At 53.1% G+C, this 21912-nt stretch overlaps 3 protein-coding genes across 3 annotated transcripts; 1 reads left to right on the forward strand and 2 right to left on the reverse strand.

Moving 5' to 3' along the window:
• Nucleotides 1-11221: 11221 nt before the first annotated feature.
• ube2v2 (ubiquitin-conjugating enzyme E2 variant 2) lies at nt 11222-14071 on the reverse strand. Its single transcript, XM_057055697.1, has 4 exons — nt 13913-14071; nt 11933-12078; nt 11736-11861; nt 11222-11649 (listed from the first exon to the last, which is right to left on the reverse strand). Exons 1-4 carry the CDS (start codon nt 13926-13928, stop codon nt 11503-11505), a joined length of 435 nt encoding a protein of 144 aa, XP_056911677.1. The 5' UTR covers nt 13929-14071; the 3' UTR covers nt 11222-11502.
• A 205-nt stretch (nt 14072-14276) lies between these two features.
• On the reverse strand, nt 14277-19188 carry mcm4 (minichromosome maintenance complex component 4). Its single transcript, XM_057055692.1, is given in 18 exon segments — nt 14277-14647; nt 14735-14868; nt 14947-15175; nt 15251-15458; nt 15582-15709; nt 15789-16048; nt 16051-16153; nt 16231-16490; nt 16574-16694; nt 16775-16995; nt 17191-17329; nt 17499-17594; nt 17712-17807; nt 17888-17989; nt 18084-18247; nt 18326-18490; nt 18582-18654; nt 19104-19188. Coding segments are annotated over 17 exon segments (2583 nt in total). The 5' UTR covers nt 18643-18654; nt 19104-19188; the 3' UTR covers nt 14277-14551.
• A 1395-nt stretch (nt 19189-20583) lies between these two features.
• On the forward strand, nt 20584-21896 carry cebpd (CCAAT enhancer binding protein delta). Its single transcript, XM_057055696.1, has one exon. The coding sequence runs from the start codon at nt 20724-20726 to the stop codon at nt 21585-21587; it is 864 nt and encodes a 287-aa protein (XP_056911676.1). The 5' UTR covers nt 20584-20723; the 3' UTR covers nt 21588-21896.
• The last annotated feature ends 16 nt before the right edge of the window (nt 21897-21912 follow it).

A 21912-nucleotide genomic window follows, 5' to 3' on the forward strand; every position in this document is an offset into this window, starting at 1 on the left:
CTGATTGTAGTTGAAGTCACGCTGTTCTGGAGGGATCAAAGGAGTCACTCATGAGGACAGAAGCTACTGATACCTACAAGAATGACGGAGTAATAAAAGCAAAAACAATGTAAAAGTGGCTTCCTGAAGTTTGGCCAACATGTAAAAAACCAGCACGTTAATATTCTGCTTAGCCGCTAGCGATGATGTCACAGCGTGCAAATCATGATCCAGGACATTAAGAGCACTCCTGGTGTTCAAAAAGGCAGCTTTCAGAACGTGGAATTAAAAGGGTATTTTTCAGGATTTTCGGCTTCCTCCGGCCGTGTCAGCGGTTTGGGTGTTGCGGCGCATTAGACAGCGGGGGAACCAGTCAAAGGACTTGTTATCAGCTGACGCGGTCGGCGTCAAAGGCTTCTTTGAATGGCTTTTCAAAGGAAACCCTGTCCACGCGCGGCCCATCCGTCTGTTCCCTGTAAACCGCGTCTAACTTCCGGTTCGACCTCCCAACGGTGCAGAAGACATTCCTCGCAGGGCGCGTGAATGGCGGCCCTGTTGTGGGTCAGCGGCAGCGGCAGCAGCGCCTGGTTCAGGGCCGGGGGGGGGGTGGCTGCTATGACCCGGCCTCGGAGCAGCTCTCCCAGGTGACTTGTGGACCGCCGGTCCTCCCGGGGGCGCGACACGAGGCTCCACAATGCTAATTCAATAAAATGCGTGTAATTGTGGCTTCTCTCTTTTCAGAGAACCTTTGTGAGATTCCCTGCCAGCCATTCCAAGGAATACTGCTAATTGGGGAGTAAATGTGGTGGTAAAAGGGTCTGGGACGAGGCAGTTAGTGCCGAGCTGTTTTAATGGACACTTACAGCTTATTAGCTCCTTGCTCACAAAGAATCGTTTGATCCGAAGGCCTTGTTTACGCTCTCTTTACGAGTTCCATCAGGTTCGGTGAAAAACACACTGGCTCTTTGTTTGGCTGCGGCGAAGGTCGGCGGCAAAGGTGTCAGGAAGCAGGTATTCAGCAGCGGAATGGCTTGGAAAATTGAGTTTCTAATCTATTCTATCTGCATTACCGGATCAAGCGCCTCCACATGCTAACGAGTTCATTATCTCCTAACTGCCCGATGGAGGGATGAACGAGTCCGTTAAAAACTTCCAGAGTTCCAAAAGTCAAAATCCGACACGACGGAGGCAAAGAGGAGCTTCTTCTTTAAAAATGGGATCTGGAAAACCAATGAAATCCGTCCCGTGGTCCCGCGGACGTCGCAGCTCATGTTGATGTGCGTTCGTCCAGAAAATCGGACGACCGTTTTCCAGGAGGACAAATACAAAAACGATGAAAAAAAACGTTAGCCCTGGAAAATGAAGACGTGCTCCGGTTCTCCCGTGGACCACAGTCCTTTCCCTTCGTTTAGGGAGGCGTCAAAGCTCCTCCAACTAACCAGCAAACCCAAGACAGGAAGTGAACCACAGACAGGAAGTGATGCAACAGCACTAAATCTGAGCAGAACCAGACCGGCCGATGGTCATTGAATTTTCATTCTTGGACGACTTTACTCAAACGTCCTCTTCTGCTGTCAGAAAGCTCATTAAAGACCTCAGGAAATGGTCTGGAATGAGCTGCTCTCGTCTCCATCGTTCACGTTTTACTTCACCGCGAGCATAAAAGAAACCGTTTTGGGAACGCGGAGCCGTCCGGGCCGAAACAAGGAAGCTCCTGTCACGGTCTGGGAGCTCAGACGTGCTGGCCAAGCTCGCATAGACGATAGAATCCAGGCACCAATTTGTCACTTTAATTCACCACACTGGCGCTCGGTCCATCAAATGAGGTTCCGGTGATTTATAACGGCTCATATTCTCCAAAGGAATTGTTTCCAGAAGGACGCTCATCCATAAAACAACAGTCCCACATGTTTAAAAAAGCCTTTGAAGACAATATGTCTGATAACAGCGACCTGTGATGGCCTCAATTTCAAGTTGGTGACATCCAATCAGAGGCGTGTCTATATATTTATATATATTTGGGGGGACATCAATAAGACAGACGCGGCGCCGCATCACCGGGAGCACGGCGGAGGTTTCTGTCTCAATTAAGGCGGCGAGAACCATCCCGGAGAAGCGAATTGAAACCAAGCGTCCGCCCGTCAGGGACAAAGGAGCTCCCGAGGGGAAAAGGTGTGAGGGAGTTTGTTTCTGTCGTTCCTCCATCCGCTGGGATGCGTAATCAGATCTCCTCCTCTGGGTCCAACGGCGTCCTTTTGCCGGGGACCGGACGAGAGCAGCTAGCGCGCGGGCGCTAAACAAGCGCTCCGGCCTCGTTATGGTTCTGGCCGACCCTGGTTGTCGACACAAAACTGCTTCTGTCACAGCGACTCCGTGTGACTTTTACTGACCTTTACATCCATAATAAGATGCTCGTCGGTCGGACTCCAAAGGTCACGGCGCCGCTTTTACACAAATCCGCTACAAATCCCCATTTTCCCAGGGCGGAGCGCGGAATATTGATTTTCGACTGCATTAATTCCCTTGTTTTCCTTAAGGAGGATTGAAATGTTTTTGAGAGGGCCGATCCATCACGGCGTTTTCGTGCGGCTGTAATCGTGCCCTGGTTTCCACCGAGCGAGACGACCTTTCTTAGCGCTGCTGTCCGGAACATCCAGGCGAACCCTGCGTAGATTTGAGGGCGGACGCAGCTTTGAGCTCAGCAACCAATCGGACGTGGAAACACACGAAGGGCGATGCAGAGCGACAGTTGGTGAGCAGCTGTAGCCGGACCAAAGAGGCCATTTTCTGACTCTTCTTTGATCCTGAGCTTTGATCTCGCTGGGAAACAGGACCAGAGTTGTGTGTTTGGAGCATCCGGTGACAGCGTGACGACAAAAAAAGTCCATCTGCTTATGAAGACAGCTGGCCGATATTAACTCAGAGTCTTAGAACGTTTGTTTCTATGATTTAAAATAATGTTTTATAGGTTTGAGGACTTGTACTAAATTAGTAGTGAAATCATTACCAAAAGGTCCTTGCGGGTCCGGTTACGAAACCTGCTGATGACGACACACTCTCTGATGAATAACATCAACAACAGAACATTAATGAGGGTATTAAAGATGAGACCGGTTCTGTCCCGCCGATCTGCAGGAATACAGACGAACTTTAATGTGATCTACTGGATAACGCTGGCAGTAAAGCAGTCCTGGGCGGGATCAAAAGTGCAGGTTCTCAGCACGCTATCAGCGCCGTTAACTCTGGCTGTAAACCAAACCTCCCGCAGGGGTCACAGGTCACAGTGTTTGGGCTTCAGAGTGACGCCACTGGCGGAGGATCTGGCCGTGAATCAGGAGCATCGGCGCACGGGAAGTGCAGATGGAGATCACCATGAGGGCAAACGCGCGTTATGAAAATAACCCTGGAATTTATAGTTTTCACTTTTACCTCCTTTGTCCGCGCTGTCCTGACCTTCACTGTCTTTTTTATAGTTGCGTTTGGCTAGGCTGTTAGCACTGTTAGCTAGGCTGTTTCTATATCAGCGGTGTGAAGTAAAAAAAATGTACGCACGCTGTAAAAATAATAGCAGGTTAGCATCTAAAGGCTACAAACACATTAAAAACATATCAGGCTTCACGCTAATCCAAACAAGTCACCTTAAATCTTACTTAGCGAGACACTGAGAGCACATTTGCTGCCTCTTCCTCTTCATTCGGCCCACATTTTGGCAGGAACCTGCAGGTATGACGCCACAGCAGGGTGCCCAGGATAAAGAGAGGCAGACGGAGCCGAGGGGGGGTTATTAAACACCGGGAGAGGCAGGCCTCACCTGAGACGTGCACCTGCTGGGTCTGTGTGTGAGGACAAACCCCCCACAACGTTACATCTGGATACACTTGGAACACACTGCCCAATTACTGGATTATTAAAGTCTTCTGGGAGCCCCAGAGACTCGGAGGTCGGAGCACGAAACGGCCCGACGCACGTGTGATGACACAGTCAGAGGAAATCCTCTTCGTTAAATACTGGAGACGTTTATTTTTATTTTTGGATGAGAAAACAGCCTTTTACAGCCCACAGAAGTGGCGATTTGCATAAATCCAGGATGAGTCCGGGATCTGAGTTTTCCCAAAGCCTCGGGGAGGAAATCTACATTTTCCAAGTCGCGATGCTAAGTGCTTTTTTTTTGGAAAACGACACGTTCTCATCAATATTACACCGCCTGTCTGCGCTGTCAAAGAATCCAGCACATACATAATCCAGCAGCCGTCTGTGACGCCTCTACGCCCCTTAAAGTGTCGATCAGCTTAAAAATTGCCGATCATTAATATTGATCCCAAAACGCCGGAGTCGGGCCTGTAAAGGAGAGGTGTCGTTTAAACGTCTCGGGTGTTTTCAGAGGAAACGTTTTTATTTTCCTTCACTGAAATCTGTCTTTGTACCCGGTCCGACTCCTGCCGGCACCGGCTTCCCTTTGGTCTCCCTGCGTCGGCGATGAGAGCGGCCGCAGCGCGCGATAACGCGAACCAGATGTTCAACTTGTGTCCTCACAATGAATGGGCCTGTTGGGAAAGCGGGGCCGATCCCGGGGGACATTCCACTGGTGGCTGAGCTGATTGGTTCATATTGAAACAACATGGCCAAGATAAACTGGGATTTCACCAAAAGGGGGTCTCTGGGCTCTAAAATAAATCGTTAGGGCTAAAGGAGGAGCTTAGCTCATCCTCTAAGGAAAACAGTGAGTTCTGCAAGTGACTGACACATGATGACTGTGGCGCCAGGCAACCTCGGTCTAGGGCCCAGTTGTGGGCTGGACGGGGAAGTGGAGAGCATCGGGGGCCACGCTTCTTTTGTGCTGATGTCACCAAGCTGTGGGGTATTACTTTTTCCAAATTGTTGTATTTATTTTCCCCTCAAGACGTGACAGGGGGAAGTTTTTTTTTTTGGCGGGGGAGGGGGATCTGGAGCTGAAGATCAGCGCTGGGATCGGCTCTGACAGTGACGTTAGCGCAGCCGCGAGAAGCCGCATTAGCGCTAACAACCGTTGGAGCAACGGGAGCTTCTGGTCCGATCGGTTGGCAGAGGCGAGGCCCCGATCGAGTAAGACGCAGAAATTTTTACCCGACGTCAAATCACGCGCATCTCCAGCCCATAATAATGTGCTAATGTCGGTCCGCACCAACCTGGAAAACAGAGGAGCTCATTTCACACGATCCTAACACACTCCGAGGTCCGAGCGAGACGTTAAACGGGCGTGACATCAGAAAAAGAAGCTAGCAGCAAGAATTGAAAAAGGAAACCTTGAAAGTGCATCCAAACACGACACAAAAGCCTCTTTTACGCTGTGTCAGCTCGCCTTTGGCCTGGCGCGGCCCCGGCTTCCTGCTAGCTTGCCTGTTTGTTGGTTGTTTGGCCCCTGACGTAACGGTTCAGCCTGGAAAGGGTCCAAAACAAACAAGCTTGCAGGGGACAAACAGTATCGCCAACCCTCGGAGTCCCTTAACGTAAAGCCCATAACGATGGACTGGACACAGCCATCGTGTGTGGAGGGGGGGGAGCTCGGAGATGTCGGGACTTACAAAGAAAGTTCTAAAAAGAGAAGCACGCTTCCACACAATGGCGGGAAAGCAGGAGCGCGGCAGCGTTTCCCCGTCGGTGGGCCTGTTTTGTAAGCACTTCCATCCTGTCGAGGCCCCCCCCCTCCCCCCCGGCGGACCTCCACCTGCTCGCTCGCCACCAGTCTGCCGCAGCCTCTGGGCCAGCCTCTCCCCCTCATTTCACTGGCGCCAGCGCTCAATGGGCCCTGCACTTTGATTATTTGTGTTAACAGTTAATTTAGCGCCGCAGACACATGTGCCAAAGCCGGCCTCACTTCCTCATGCATCACCAACAAATGTGACTTTTATGAGTTCCCTTTCACACAGACACCCCCCCCCCCCCCCGGCCGACTCACTTTCCCTCCTCTCCTCACCTCCTCTTACCTCTCCCGTTTCTCCCCGCTCCTCTTTCCAAACCGCCTGCCTCTTAATCTCTTCCACATCTTGCCCGGGAGTTATTTCGGGCCGCTCCGTTCCCACTGTTTGCATTGTCGGGAATACGCCTCACGTCGATTCATTTATCGGTTAGACGCCACAAGAGAGGCGCTCTTTGAGGTCTCTGAGAAAATAATGCAGGAGCCGGGGGGGCGGCGGGTCCCCACCACGGGTCCTTTTGGATGGGAGCTTAGGAAAACAACAGCTCAGAAGGATGGCGCAAGCGACGAGGACTTAAAAGACATTACAACCCACAGAGCGTGCATACTTTATTACAGCCGATGATGAACGGCACCATCATCCAGGCTCCTCGAGCTGCCGCACGCCGCTGAGCGTTCCAGATCTCAGTGCGCGTTCTCATGAAAACCTCTACCCTCAATACCAGTGGAGCCAGTCTAGTGGCAAAGGGGGGGTGGGTGGGGGGTTTAGAGGACTTTGTCAGGCCCTAGTTAGCTCTGACATCGATACTCCCAGACTGGGAAAGAACAGTGCTGAGAGAGCACAAACTAGCCGCACGCCGATGAGCTCATACCGGGACTATGCGAGCAGAAGGCCACAGGAGCCATGGAAATATTTGGACATCTATTCGCTCCCCCGCTCGTCTGTAGCGCGATCCAGTGCATCATCTCCTGCGGTCGGGAGAGACACGTTTTCAAGTGGCCAGAGAGAAAGAACCTTAAAAGGTTTGTCTTTGGCAGCTCCCCCCGTTGCTGAGTTTTTTTTCCCAGTGCGGCGGACTCGTCTTCCCTGTTTCCCCGGGGGTCCGGCGCTGCTCGGGGACGGACCCGGGAGGGTCGCCGCCAGCTCGGGGCTCACAAGAGAGAGGCAAGACAGAGAACTTTGATAAACGCTTCCACAAGCGTCTCCACAGGCTAAACTTAGGCTAGCATAGAGGTCTTCGCTAAAGAAAAGGAAGATAAAAGCCGCGGGCCCTTTCACAGGGTTACAGATTTCAGAATAAAGCTCCCGGCCAAACTTTTTCGAGGGAAGTCAGCGAAAATGCCGGAGAGTCTTTCGCCATCGTTTAGGGAGGTGAGAAGATGCTAATGTGAATCCTCAGAGGAGGATGGGCGAGAAGTCAGAGACACCGGGCTGAGTGGGCTCCAGGATTCCCTCCTCTTCCTTCCCAGAATTGTCTCACATCCTGCAGGGCCCCGGCTCCCATCCCCTCCCCCACCCAATGCCACAATGGCGTCGGCGGGCAGCGGGCACCGAGGGGTGACCGGGGGGACACCAGCGGTCGGCCTAACAGGATGTGACACACTTCTCTCAACTATTAATGAGCACAAAGGGAGCAGCTGATGGGACGCGACAGCCTAGCGAGCCACTTCAGGTCGTAACGGCTCGCCGAGAGGCATTTTCACACCCAGCCATCCCACTCAGAACGCAGATTAAAACAGGCCAATGACGGGAAAACGGTGATTAAAAGCACACGAGTCCGACTCCACTTGTTGCCACCATGTTTATTTTATAGCTGCAGCTGCTGGTTATTGGAAAAGAGGCTCCATGAATCCATTTGCGTGTGCAGAGCTGTGGTTAATAATGCTAATCAGATACTACCGCGCAGCCGACGCCACGCTGTCTACTCAAAACGCTCATGCTTCTGAACTCCTTCCCAGTTCTGTAATTCTTCTGGAGCTGTGGGGAGGGAAAAGTTCTCCGCCGTTCTTCCAAATATCATAAACCAGAGAAAAAAAACAACAGTTGTGATTTTTTTTTTAAAAAGAAGGTTGGGAATCTGGCCCCGGTGTCGTCTTTCCCCGCAGACGTCCCCACACCAGCAGAAGGCATCTGCGTTAGCAATATTAATGACTTTATTAGCGGTGGCTCCGCTAAAGGAGGATTAGCCGGTGCTGCTGGAGCAGAGCTTGGCCGCCACACATGCAGGATTCCACTCGATTCGTCTTTAAACGCGGCCGACGGAGAGCCAAAAAAGTCTTTTTCATTTAAGAGCAATTAAGTGGATCCCAGCATCACTGGCTCCAGAGAGCCGCTGAAGCCCCCCCCCCCAAACCCCCCCTTTTATTACCCATTTCCTCTCCCCTTGCGCCAGCAGGAGGAATGCTCGCCACATTTCCAACGGTAGACTCGCACAGGGACCACCGTGATTAAGTACAAACCAGTGTTTCCCTAAACATGTGAGACGTTACAGACCCCCCCCGCACACACACACACACACACACACACACACACACACACACACACCCCAAACATTGGAGAAGGGTTGTGGTCCAACGTTTATGTGAAGTAATTAAAAACATCCACCAGTAATTTAATAGTTCGCACCGAGCAGAGACGCAAAGTCTACGCAGATTTTTCACTCTGTATAAATAACCTGGTATGTCGGGAACACACACACACACACACACACACACACACACACACACACACACACACACACACACACGGTTTTTTCCTCTTCCTGCTTTTTTTTGCAACATCTTGCAAGAAACCCTGTTCTGTGTCACTTTGACCCAAAAAGAGGCTGCACACATTCACACACATTACTCCCCCTCCACACACACACGCACACACGCACACACACACATCAGCATGGAGCTGTTGACAGCACATTTAAATGATTTCTTTAATTACTGGATCACTCTGTGTGAGTATAAAAGGACCCTACAGGCTCTCTGAAGTCAGCTGAAACACTAAACGTGTAGTTTTAACACGTCGAGGTCGACAACACCTCTGAGATGACATCATGGGACAGCCAGGCCTCGCTGGTGAGCCTGGTGTCAACACTTTGCGGCGGTCGGGATCCGCCTGACCCCTTGAGGACATCGACTCTTCTCAGCTAAGATCACTTTTGTGCTTCTCTCCAAGGGCGCTATCGACAGGCAATACAGGGAACGGCCCGGTAGGGGGCGCCAGAGAGCAGCGCTCACAACTGCAATGACATGAGGCCACTTCAGAGGCCAGAAATGTTAAACATTTGCTTCCTACATGTGATACAAAGCGCTCAAACGCTTCTATATGATGTCAGTGGTCGACGCTATGGCCGACGGCGGCGCCAGCAGGGGACCCCACGAGGTCTCCTGGACTGTGACTTCCTATCAGAGGAGAGGCATTATTTAGAGTTTGACTGAGCTCCCTGCAGGTGAGCATCAGCTCATTTTATGGCTCAGAAATTTTAATTAAAGCGATTAAACTTTTAACCGTTCCAGCTGTTCGCGGACGGGGGGGGCGGGGCGGCGACGGCGTGCACGGACAAACATTTCAGCCTAGTTTTGGTTTCCAGTCATCACTTGAGCGGAGACCAAATGGGAGCGATGACTGGAGTCACCGCGAGGCCCGAAACCCGATGTCGCGTCGGCGCCGCGTGTAAACACGAGATTTTAGCGCCAGAGCGCCTGAGGGGAGGCGGGAGCGGGCGCTTCGGCGTTCCAAATCGGCCAAAGCTACAAACAGTTTTTCATTTTTGAGGACGAGATCTCGGTGAGACACGACGGATCTGGACGGAGGAGCTGGCGTCGGCGACTCGGACCGGCTACAAGCTGAGCCCGCGATGGCCGCCGGCCGCCAAGTTCTCCGGGTCCTCCGCTGCCAGGGTGAAGATTATGTTTGCGTGGAAAAACGGAAAAACTTGGAGGAAGCGGCCGACTTCGCCGCCATCTGCTGCTTTTTCTCACTCACTTTCGCGTCTGGACGCAAATAAAGTGACCAAAGTCTTTCAGGAATTAAAAAAAAACAGTCTCTGCCGACTGAAGGCAAAGCTTTTTACAGGGACAAGGGGCAAAGGTCGCGACCTTTTGGCTCCCCGGGGCAGAAGGTGAGGGTTCTGGGAGCGGAGGCCTGGTTCCAGCAGTCTGCCGGCAGACGGGACATCTGTCCTCCTCACCGCATTCCTGCCCATCTTAGACCAGAGCGTCTTCATTCCATCGGCCCTGAAGCGGTGAAATAACCTGGCGCGCCTCGGCTGGGGCAGGTGGCGGATTTTAAATCTGGGCGACGGCGGCGGAGGGAGGGAGGGAGGGAACGGCGGCACCCGTCCGACTGGTCCCTGGTACACACCTGCCAAACTAAACAAGAAACGCCCGCGTCCGTGAGCAAATCTCAGCATAAATGTCACCGCGTTGGTCCACAGTTGCTGTGTAACCCAGGAGCGGCGTGCAGGGGATTCTGGGAAATTAGCCTTTAAGGGTGGTGACCTGCGAACAGCTGGCCTGTGGTGGCCTCATGGAGGCCGGAAGCGTCTCAGCAGCACTATCCTCCAAGACAAATCATGTCCTCCCAGACATGAGGGCCCTTCAGTGGGCCGCGGCCCGGCCTGCGCGGGGCAGCAGCGCCCTCTAGCGGACAGAGCCGGCGTCACACGGGAGGCGTCACTGCAGCTACTGATGAGCAACCAGGCTTCAAGTTTGGCTTCATTCACGCTCAGGGTGTGTTTTTAGTCAGAAAAGGAGCGCGTGGCTGTTGCCAGGCTGCAGGACAGACTTCTGCAGCAGAACGACGAGGAGCCAGAAGCTCACCGAGGTCGCTGAGGCTCAGACTCTCCATCACACGTGCACTTTAGAGGACACGGCCGCTCCTGGAAACACTCAAGCACCCTCATCGAATGTGCTAATCATTCCTTTTTTAAAAGAATGGGTTATTTCAGTAATATAAACACAATTTTTACTAAAACAGCCCTTTAAAAGTGCTCAGATTTCACCACCAAGTCACTTAAAAACGGCTCCGAAAAGGCCCGATGTGATCGAGTGTGGCTTCGTTAGCGCGTTTCCTGTCAGAACTCCCACCCCCACGAGCCGGCGCGTCAGCCGGCTCCTCTCCCGGGACACGGCGAGCGGGCTGGAAGGAACCGGCGCCGTCAGATACGGAGGCTGGGCTCTGGTTGGGTCTGGCAGACAGTGAATTTAATGTCAGAAGGTCACAGGTTCATACAGCTGTGGGTTCCACTGGATGGTCAAAGTGAGGCTTTCAGAACAGAACAGGCTTTGATGTCTGTCACAATCAAAGAGCCGCACAACAGAAACATACTGCTATCGTCTCAAATACAGATATATAGATTTATATTCATAGATATAAAAAAGAAAGCGCTGGCCTGGTGACACTACGGGTTCGACTACAGCCACAGTTCTGACATCTGCATCCTTGGATTAAACGCCTGAACCGGACTAAGAACTAAAAACGGGGGCTAAAGGTTAGTGACAACACTCCTCTGGACCGGGACGGTGCCCCCCCCCCCCCCGAAACGAGCGGAACATAAAAAGCCATCGTCAAGGTAACTTGTCAAAGTAACTTTATTAAAGGCGCATAACTGTGGTCTCGTAGTCTTTAACTAGCTATTCAGTGCGGAACTGCGGGGACATTTTTCTCTTCTCGTTCTTTCCTCTTTTTTTTTTTTTAATTTCCTGTCACTTTTAAATGAGCTATGTAATACGAAAGTCCAATCTCGAGCTTGCAGACAATATTGTTGATGTGCGAGGTGAGCCTCTCGATGATTTTACACAATATTTCTAAGAGAGTAAGGTTTAAGACAGAGGGTCGGAACAATCCATGACGACTAAGTGCTGTAGCTTTGTCCTTCTGGTGGTTGTGGAAGCTTCATGTTTTCTTTGGCCAACATTAGACGCCTTAACTCCTGAAGAACAAATTTAATGCTATAAGAACTCTGCCATTTCGCTAAGATCGGTATGCTACGTGAATCCACCTGCGGGACACAGAGAGACAGGGGTTACTGGGCGTCCCCTCCCCCCCCGCCCCGCCCCTCCCCGAGAACAGGCTGCTGGCACTCACCATCCCGTTGGAGTTATTTATTCCGTTCATGTTAATCTTTGTTACAAATCTAACCGTCGGGGCTGTTTCGGGGTATTTGGGTCCACATTCCAACTTCAGACTGTATATCCTGTTCTCGTAGTTGGTCTGCAAACACAAATCAGAGTCAGGCGGGTGATGGGGGAGGGGGGGGTGGGGGCGGCGTGCTGGGCTCTTACGCGTGGCGGTCCGAAGATCATGCCCGTCCACCATGTCAGAGTCATGTCGGAGTCGTCCTCCAGGCCCCAGCTGACCGTGCCGTCGCCTTCGCCCTTCTGACCCTCTTCCAGCTCCTCCAACAAACGAAAATTGCGCGGAACTTTAACTGGAAGGAGGAAAAGTGGGAGGAGACTGAGCGCTGCTGCAGGTGGGAGGCGGCGCCACCCGGGGAGGAAGACAACCCGAAGGCCGCGCGCGCGGGTCGGCTGGAGGAATGACTCGGCAGATTGTTGCGCAACACGGGCGCCACTTCCTGGCAAACACCTCAGACGCCGGCGAGGACGGCCCCGCGGCTGGAGCAGACGCCGTCACAGCTGACTGCGTAGTGACCGCCACGGGGGAGGGGGGGGGGCGTGGCCGCGCGGAGGGCGCCGCTGACCAGCATTTAACCGCTTGTGGTTGCAGCGGCGGGGGGGACGAAGGGGTGGGGTAATTGAGTGAAACCGCCGCCCACCGTCAGGACGCCGCCGTCTCCCCCGGGGAGAACCAGGAAGTGGGGTCGTGGTATCGAATTCATGCACGTGCACCTGCACAGCAGGAAGTGTCAAATCTCATGAGTCCTAATTTATCCCGCAGCCGGCCACAAGGGGGCGCGATTATTTCCTTTCACCTCCATCTTAAGCACCGAGGGGGGGTCAGAAGCCATCATCTTCTTTCGAGCAACTCCGAAATGACGCTTGCGCGGCACCAGGTTGCTTGGAAAACGAATCTTCACACACACGCACACGCGCACTCTTGCATAATCGCGGCTCCCCGCGAACGCAGCGCCGCGTTTTGCCGCCGTGCAACTTTAATTATGATGAGATGGGGGCTGCAGACAGATGCCAGGGTCCCCACAGAATGCGTGTGCGTGTGCATGTGCACGGCAGCTGCTGGCTGGCACACAGGTCCACGCAGGCAGGAATTAAAAGGTGGCCGAATGGAAAAGGATCCTCCCGCTTCAGCGTTAAATCGGTCCAATGTTACATTTTGCATGCGGATGCGCGCGTCACTGTGAAGAATGCGCGTGTGTGGCGCTTTATTGTCGGACCAGGTGAACCAGTGGCGTGGCTGTAAAGAGCTCCGAGGGGTTCCGACGCGGTCGGACTGGTTCGACCCGCGAATCGGATAACAGAAAAATAATAGTTTCGTCTCGGGAGTCGGGCCGAGGAAACTGGCCTCGGAGCCACAAACGCCGCGATGGTCGTTTTTTTTTAAGAAATAAAAATAAATAAAGCCGCGTATCGTGGCGGAAATATGCAAAGAAGAGAGTTGATGTCGCGCTAGCTGCGGAGCTGCTTCCTGCTCGGCGCTAACCAACATGGACTCCGACTAGTTGCTGGAACAAAGCGTGACCACAACGGTTTTCTCCTTTACACGCACCGGGCGAAGGGAGCGCGACCGTTTACCGTTGGCCATAAAGAGCCCCGCCATCCCCGCCCTTGTGCTCCCGCAGGGCGGTGGTGGAAAGTGCGTGGAAACCGCCGGATAACGTTAGCATCTGGAATGCTAAATACAGCGGTCGAAAGGCGAGCCGACTGGTTCGGCGCTGGAATATTCTGGTCGCCAAATGAGCTAACACCTGGCGTTTACGATCCCCGCAGAAACGGCGACACACACGCCCGGGAACGTTTCACGTCGCCGCACATCGGTTGCGGAATTCACCAGAGACGCGTAGATGCGGGATTAGTGACGCCCAGGGGACATTGTGTGGGTTTTAGCTAACTCACGGGGGCCACTTTAAGCTAGGCTAGGCTAACCAACACATTAGCTCCAGTCGATAGATGGCTCCGGGAACGAGCGAGGCTTAATCGAAGCCTTAACGAACCCAATCCCCTCCGAATAAACCACCCCCCGGCGAACGTTAAGTCAAAAGAAGCGGTGGTTCGGGGCGCGCAGGACGAGGCGAGCCTCGCCCGCAGTCGGCCCGGCTGTGGGTGTTAGTGAGAGAGCGCACAGACCTGTGGAGGTAGCCATCTTCTTCAGCCGAGTCCAGAAGCACACAGAGCAGTGACATCACAGAGGATAAAGCCGACAGCAACGCCACCCCGGCGGCTCGCAGCACTGCAGCCTCCCGCTCCCACCTCCGACGGCCGCTCGCCGCCGCACGGGTCCGGCGGTGCGCAGCCCTCCGCCGGCTTTTGCTGCTAAAAACAGCCGGGCGCATCCAAAGCGTGGAGAAATCCTAAAATACGGGTGCATTTCTGCCAGGTTATGGAGTTAAAACACTTAGCTGCGTGTGAAACTCGGGATCCAAGTCGAGAATTGTCCCACCACGTCAGACAGGACAGATTTTACATATAAAACAGGCTGAAACAAGCGTCATTTTGGTGTTTGGACACTTTTATTTTCTTCTCCAACATTAATAAGTCATCAAAAACCGCAACCTGGGCTTTGACAGCTAATAAACTTCAGGCGAGAGTTTTTAAATCGTTTCACTTGATCAAAACAACCAAAGCTGGGTTCATTTTTAACATCTAATGAAGCACAACACAAAGTGCCGGAATTGTACAAACGTATTTTACAGGATGAGAAAAGAAGAAAGAGGAATAAATTTAAGACTGTACATAAGTGGGTTTTTTTTTTGTTGTTTTGTTTGTTTAGGCGAGGAGACGGACGGTCTTTCCGGTGACGGTCAGGAAGTCCTCGTCGGCCAGGGCTCGCAGCGCCTCGTCAAACAGCTCCTTGGTGATGGCCTACGGGGGGGGGGGGGAGCAGTGGCGTCAAAATCAGCGCTATCACTCCAATTGTTGCTTTATTACAATGAGAAATAAGATGGTTACGGTTTCAGACTGGCCCCTCAGGTCATCCAGCAGCTGCTGGTATTTCATGGTGGGGGTCTTGCCCCTGGCTTGGATCAGCTTCTTCAGGGCCTGGGCCGCCTCCTCCCTACGCTTGCGGGCCGTGGCGCTCATACCTGCAATCACACCACCCGCGATGAAGCCGAGAACGCCGGCCGCCGCCGCCGTAACCCCACCCCAACGCCGTCACGTACCCGTGGTCAGGATGGAGATGTCCACAAAGCCCGTTCTGGGGTCGGTGGCCGACTGTTTGAGGGCCTCTCGGTGGAGCCTCTTGGCCTCCTCCACGTCGATGGTCTCCACCTTCTCGGAGAAGCGCACCTTGGCGTGGGCCTCCGCCAGGCGGATCAGAGACTCCAGCTGCCGGGGGTAGGCGGACACCATCCCCCGCCCGCTGCCGATCTTGCGCATGTCCACGTAGGCCTGCGGACCAGTTCGCACACGGTCAGAACTGGGGAGAGACCAGTGATCGGGGGCTTGGAAGCACTAAATCCTCACCTCAATGAGAGCCTGGCTGGCTTCCTCGCTCAGCCTGGGGTTGATGTATGTCCGCGCGTAAGCGATGTAGTCCCGGAGCACCGCCATGTCCAGGAACTCCTCCTCTATCTGCTCCTCGCTCTGGTAGTACAGCGACACCAGGTGGTGGGCCAGCCGGCGGTCGTACGCCTCGTCCTGAGGGTCCAGCATGAGGAAGATGAGGTCGAATCTGGAAAAAAAAGACACGCTAGTTTGGCTAACAGCTAACGTGCTCCCGAGGGAGCGTCGGCGGAAGCTAATCGTTAGCCGCCAGCCGCTGCTGCGTGGCGAAGGTTCCCGTCGAGGGGTTCACCTGGACAGCAGCGTGTGGGGCAGCTGGATGTTCTCAATGGTGGTTTTTTTCGGGTTCCACTGAGACTCCACCGGGTTGGCGGCGGCCAGCACGGCGGTCCGAGCGTTCAGCTGGCAGATGATTCCGGCCTGCGGACAAACACAGCACAGGGGTTCAGGGGAATCGCCGCAGGTTCCGGACCCGTTCCCCCGCGACCGCCGGGCCAACCTTGGCGATGGAGAGCGTCTGCTGCTCCATGACCTCGTGCAGCACGGAGCGCGTGCTGTCGCTCATCTTGTCGAACTCGTCGATGCAGCAGATGCCGTTGTCGCTGAGCACCAGCGCTCCCGTCTGCAGGACCAGCTGCCGGGTCTCCGGGTCCTTCATCACGTAGGCGGTGAGACCCACGGCGCTGGAGCCTTTGCCGGACGTGTACTGCCCGCGCGGCACCAGGTTGTAGACGTACTGCAGCAGCTGGGACTTGCTGGTCCGGGGTCTCCGCACAGCAGGATGTTGACCTCGGCGCGGAAGTGCCCGCGGCCGGTCTGGCTGAAGTCTTTCCGACTGCCGCCGAACAGCTGCAGTAAAATACCCTGAAAGCGAGAGAGGAACGGTTATCGAAACGGCGCGGGCGCGTCCAACAGCTGGCGCCCGCGCGCTCCCCTCGCACCTTTTTGATGTCCTCGTGCTCGTAGATGCTCGGCGCCAGGGCCGAGGAGAGGCGCTCGTACACGTCCGGCTTGGCCGCCAGCTCCTTCAGCACCTGCACGCGGTCCTCGGTGAACAGCTTCTGCTCCGCCTCCTGGTCCAGGCCGTGCAGGCGCTTCTCGTCCGTCTTGCGGAAGTGGATGGCGTCGATGTGGGTCTTGTAGACGGACTTCACGTTGCTCTGGATGGGGCTCACGCGCATGGGGACGGCTCTGTAGATGCCTGCGGGGGACATTTGGGAAGCGTCGGTGAATGCGCCGCCTTTTCTGGGATGGCGACAGCGGTTCCGGGCGTCCGGCGCTCGCCTGTGATGTTGACGCGGTCTCCCGGCTGGACCTTATCCACCAGGTCGTTGTGCGCGTAGACGAAGGTGGTGTGCGGCGTCTGGCCGGCCGGCATGTCCTCCGGAGACTCCTGGATTTTGACCTGTCGTCGAGGGAGGCGGATAAAGGGGCAGATGCCGTTAGCGGCGCGTAATTAGCACCACGCCGTCCCGCCGAACTCACCATCTGCTTGTCTGAGAACAGCGAGCGGTTGTGAATGAGCGCCAGACTGTGAGCGTTGTTGCAGTTGCGACACACAGCCGGCTCGGCGATGCGCCCGCGGTCCACCTCCACCCGGGCGCTGAAGGCGCACACCTGGCACTGGAAGAACGCCTCCTGCATCTCCGGGATCAGCTGCGAGGTGCGGATCACCATGCCGTTGATGGTGATCAGCTGATCGATGTCTGCGGCGGCGGGGGAAAAAAAACCAAGAGGAACACAGACGGATCAGCCCGACGCCGACATCTCACATTTGCTCCGAGGGCGGCAACAGATTGACAGAAATCCCACACCACACGTGGGACGGAATGCCACAGTATGGCCGCGGCAGGAAGTGCGATCTCACTCCGCGCGGTGGGACGGGCTTCAGGCTCACGCACCTTCTGGGTTCAGGCTCCTCATGTTCCTGGTTTTCAAGGCGTTGTAGGGGCGGACTTGAATCTGGTACTCCAGGACGGAGTCTGGGAAGCGCTCGAAGAAGAGCTCGTTGACGGCCATGTCGAAGGTTGGGATCACTTCCTGTCACCGGCGTAAAAAAAAGAGACTATTTTACTGCCCCCTGATGTTTGCATCATAAATATTAATTAGAACTCTCGCTCGGTGACTTTCACTTGAATTACTGCAGCAATTTGTCACCTTTAACGTCCGTTTTATTCATTAAAACACTGGTTTAAAATGCGTTTGTTACCTGTGGGTAACAAATCAGCTGCCTGTAGAGCTCCGCGTCGAAGGCCTGCACGTGCAGACAGTTGACGTTCAGCACGGGATCGGCGACGACGCTGATCTGATCAGAACCAGAGAAAGAACGTGAGTTCTGGTGTTTTCAGCCTCCTCTGCGGTCGTCTCGTTAGGTTCCATCTGAATGAAGAGGAGATCAGTGGGATCTAAATGGTCTCAGCACCTCTTCCAGCTTCTGCATGTACAGAGGCTCGTTCAGGTCCAGGCCGGCGTTCTCGTCCTCGCTGGAGGTCGGATCGATGAACCTCTGCAGGAATCTCTGCAGGAGAAGCAGATCGGATTCTTTACTGATTACTGATCTTATCATGAAATACTATGAGGTGGAATCAGAGGCCAAACCTGAAACTTCTCCTTGCAGGTCCCGACATTGACGTCGGTCCCCCAGATCACCAGTCGCTGTCCTGCATTGGACTCGCTGGCAACGGCGCCATCGGCGCTTGGCTGTCAGAACACAACAAACGCCACTTTCATTTTTAAGCTTTCCTCTTTTAAATCTCGGATCGGATAACCTGGTTGCAACCAGCAGCAGACTGACCGGTTCCGAATGGAGATCAACTTGCGGCGCCTTCCGGACTGACCCCAGATCGGGACGCTGCCTGGCCGGGGTGCCGCGCACGCCGCTGCGAGGGGTCCCTTCCACCCTCGAGCTCGGGGTCCCGTACATGAGAGGCGAGCTCATGTCCACCTCATTAGGATTTCCTATGAAAACATTACAACATTTTTTAGAAAACACTGAAAATAAAGAGAGTTTTAAAGCTTAATTATTGACGAACCAACCTAAATAACTTGGACGTGGGCTGGAGAACAGGGACGTGTCCTGAGGAGCTGCTGGGCTGAGCAGGTCGGTGGTTGGGGAGACGGGCATCGGCATCAGGTCCCCGGCGGAGGAGTCCTGGCCTCTCCTCCTCTGCGAAGGGGGAGATGTGGGCCCCTCACTGTTGGCTGAGGACCCAAAAGGCAAAACAATGTTGGTTTTTTTCCCCAAATATTGGCCTCTGTTATCTCAGAAAGGCAGCCAAACAGAGGAACTCACGGGTGCCGGGATTTGTGTTCCGTCCACGTTTGCGCCTGGGAGTTGATGCTGGGGAAGACATTGTTGTTGGGGTCTACAAAGAAGATTTTTCAAAGATTACTCCTCCATGGAGGTATCACAGAAACACCGCAGGGGAATATGGACGTCTGCCTGACAGTCCTCCAATTTACCGTAACAGTAAAAACAGTTTACAGACACATCAAGACCTTTAATGTAATACAGACAGGAAAAACGAACAATTATATAGCAAGACAGTTTAAATTGCCATCATTTAATTCGCCAAATACCGTTAGCTTTCCCCCTGTATTTCCATTTAAAGCTATTGAGCAAAAACAATGACCAGGTCCACCATTTCACATGTGGCTGCAGGGGAAACAATGAGTCGAAACTGCGGAGAGGTGTTGACGGTTAAATAAGTCGACACGCAACCCAATAAGAGTGTTAAAAGCAGACAAGGGGACGCAACCAAAGGTGATAAACGGTTTCGGATGAATACTTTTAAACAAAACAGCCCGATCTTACCTCTGCTTCTCTCTACACCCGAACGCTGCAGATGTGGCGCGAAACTGCGGGTGACGTCGATTTCGCGGGGAACTTTTGACCAATAGCAGGTCGACATCGTTGTTGCTCTTCCGGCCGATTCGTTCACTCCAGAGGTGGGTTTATTTTTAGATTAATCAGTTGTTAGAAACTACAATAGGTCTCAGTTCATTAAATCCATTGTTTAATATATAAAATAAAAGTGAAGTGAGATCTTCAACACGACTATGACGATAATCTTGGTCCATATGTGAGCGACGACATTAACGACACCCCCGCCGTGACAGTTGGTTTGATCCAACGATGAACATCTTTTAAATGGCAGAATCGTTTTCTCCAAGATTCGCATTGGGTTATATTGGGTTATACAGTAAATACACAAAAGGGGGTCAAGATAATTTTTTTGCATTTTATTTTTTGAATCAATAAATACACAAAACGCACAACATTGAATTTAAAGAGTTAGGGCCCGAGTCTACGTTGCAAGTACACTGACTGACCACCGAGTGCCGCTATTTGCTTCCCCTTGACACACCCTGACGTAGGAAAAATACAGACTTGTTCTGGGAGGGGGTGGACCCATGAACGTTTCCGAGAAGTAACTTCTGTGTCCTTTTAGGTTTTTTTTTTCCTGTTCTTTTCCTCACTTTAGTCAGTGTGACGTCAATGATGTGTTGCGATTTATAACCAGTGCAGTAAAGTTGCAAAGTACAAGAGATTAGATCTGACGATTTGCTGCCTGCGGCCATTTAATTCAGTCCATAAACATTGACATTGTGATTGATCTTAGACTGACTAATATGATCATCGGCTTGTCAATTCCAAGTTTACTATGAACATTTGAACACCATGTTTTGCACATAGGAAAACCTTTTGCACGTGAGAAATATGTTCCCAACCGCACTCAATCCCAAATATCCCACAAGGATAATAAATAACCGAAAAAAGAACTTTTAAATAAGTGCTGATAAGTGTACCACCATGGCTCAATTGGATATTGGCTAATTTGATCTGTAAATCTTACATTTAAAATGTGTAAGGACACGTTTAGCGTCACGCGTCTTCTGACGTCAATTGTTTTAAAAAATATACATCCTAAGTTAACTTTCCTGTTTCCTGAGTGACCTTTAGGTGCTGTTTTACAGTTTAGCTGTAAGCAAAACTCAGGTTTTTTCGTGAAATAACCTGTCGTTTGCGTAGATGACGGTAATTATAGGCTTGACGCCGCCAAATTGATCTTATTGAGCGAAACACCCAAAACCTGTTGAACGTAAACAAGTCGCGGCCATTCACGGGGTCACGGTGAAAAAAAAGGTGGGTGGCACGCGCAGCACGCCCCCCTCTCCTCAAATGGGAAGTTATTGGGGACCACGTGACCGCGCTTTTCGCTTGACTGGCTCGTGAGAGGGCCGTGCGTGTGACGTCAGCGGGCCGAACGATACAAAAACACTCCGCGAAAGTTGCGGAGGCCTCAGAGAAGAGTTTGCGGAGAAGTGATTCGAAATACGGGCACCAGCCTGGGATACACGCCGCTGTCACGCCCGAGGGTCGCCTCACACACACTTTAATTTCTTCGCTAAATCACGTGGTTCACCGAGGTTCATGTGCGACATATACAGCCCGGACTCCCGCTGCGTGTCTCCACGATGCAATATGAGCTGGGCAATGGAGCCTGCTAACTTCTACGAGAGCGCCACGCTGCAGGGGGGCTGCAAGCCTGCGAGCAGGGCCGACGGCGAGGACCCCAACATCGTGGAGCTGAGCACCGCCCCCGCCATGTACGACGACGAGACCGCCATCGACTTCAGCCAGTACATCGAGTCCATGACAGCCGTGCCGAACCTGGAGCTGTGCAACGACGAACTCTTCCTCGACCTGTTCAACACCGTGAAACAGGAGAGGGTGGACTTCTACAACATGCAGAGCTCCGTGCAGCCCGGCGGCATGCAGCTGCTGTCAGCTGCCTACGCGGCGGAGAGGAAGGCGGAGAGCGTGCTGGAGAAAGGGTTCTACAACGCGCCCATCAAGCAGGAGTCGGAGTGGAGCGACAGCGACGTGTCCTCGTCCTTCCCCTCGCAGATCGAGACCTGCGCGCAGACCTCCGTCAGCCTCCCCACGGGGCAGCCAACGCCCCCCACCACCCCGGAGCCCGTCTCCAGCGTCAGCTCGGCCAAGTCCTCCCCGCGGAAGATGGGGAGGGAGAAGGGGAAGAAGTCGGTGGACAGACTCAGTGTGGAGTACCGACAGAGGCGAGAGAGGAATAACATTGCCGTGAGGAAAAGCAGGGACAAGGCCAAGAGGCGCAACATGGAGATGCAGCAGAAGTTGTTGGAACTGAGCGCCGACAACGACAGACTCCATAAAACCATCGAGCAGCTAACCAGAGAGCTCAGCGGGCTCCGAGACTTCTTCAAGCAGATACCCAACCCCTCTTTTGTCGGCTCTGCGAGCTTGGAGAGCCGGTGACAGCCTGGTTATCCCGAGAACTGAACTTTAGGAAAAGATACCTCAACTGACTCTATTACCATCTGTACCAGATGTATTAAGCTTACCATAATGGCACTGGAAAATATGATGTCGCTGCCATATTTTTGTGGGATTTATGTGTATTAAATTATTTTACCACTGCATTTACATGTTATACCTGATATGGTACATGTTATATAATTCCAACCTTTGTATAAGAGCCAGAGCATGATCTTTTATATAGTTTGTATAAAAACCATAAGCCTTTTGTTAATGGAATCCTTAATAAAACTGCTCAATGTGCACAAACCTGCGGTTGCAAGTG

This window comes from Takifugu flavidus, chromosome 15 (genome assembly GCF_003711565.1).
Source record: "Takifugu flavidus isolate HTHZ2018 chromosome 15, ASM371156v2, whole genome shotgun sequence".
NCBI lineage: Eukaryota > Metazoa > Chordata > Actinopteri > Tetraodontiformes > Tetraodontidae > Takifugu > Takifugu flavidus.

Coding starts and splice junctions, on each gene's coding strand:
- cebpd (XM_057055696.1), top strand. CDS start 20,724: ATGTGCGACATATACAGCCCGGACTCCCGCTGCGTGTCTCCACGATGC.
- ube2v2 (XM_057055697.1), bottom strand. Junction 11,862..11,932: donor TGATCTTCGGACCGCCACGC/GTAAGAGCCCAG, acceptor TTGTGTTTGCAG/ACCAACTACGAGAACAGGAT. Junction 11,650..11,735: donor TAAATAACTCCAACGGGATG/GTGAGTGCCAGC, acceptor TGTGTCCCGCAG/GTGGATTCACGTAGCATACC.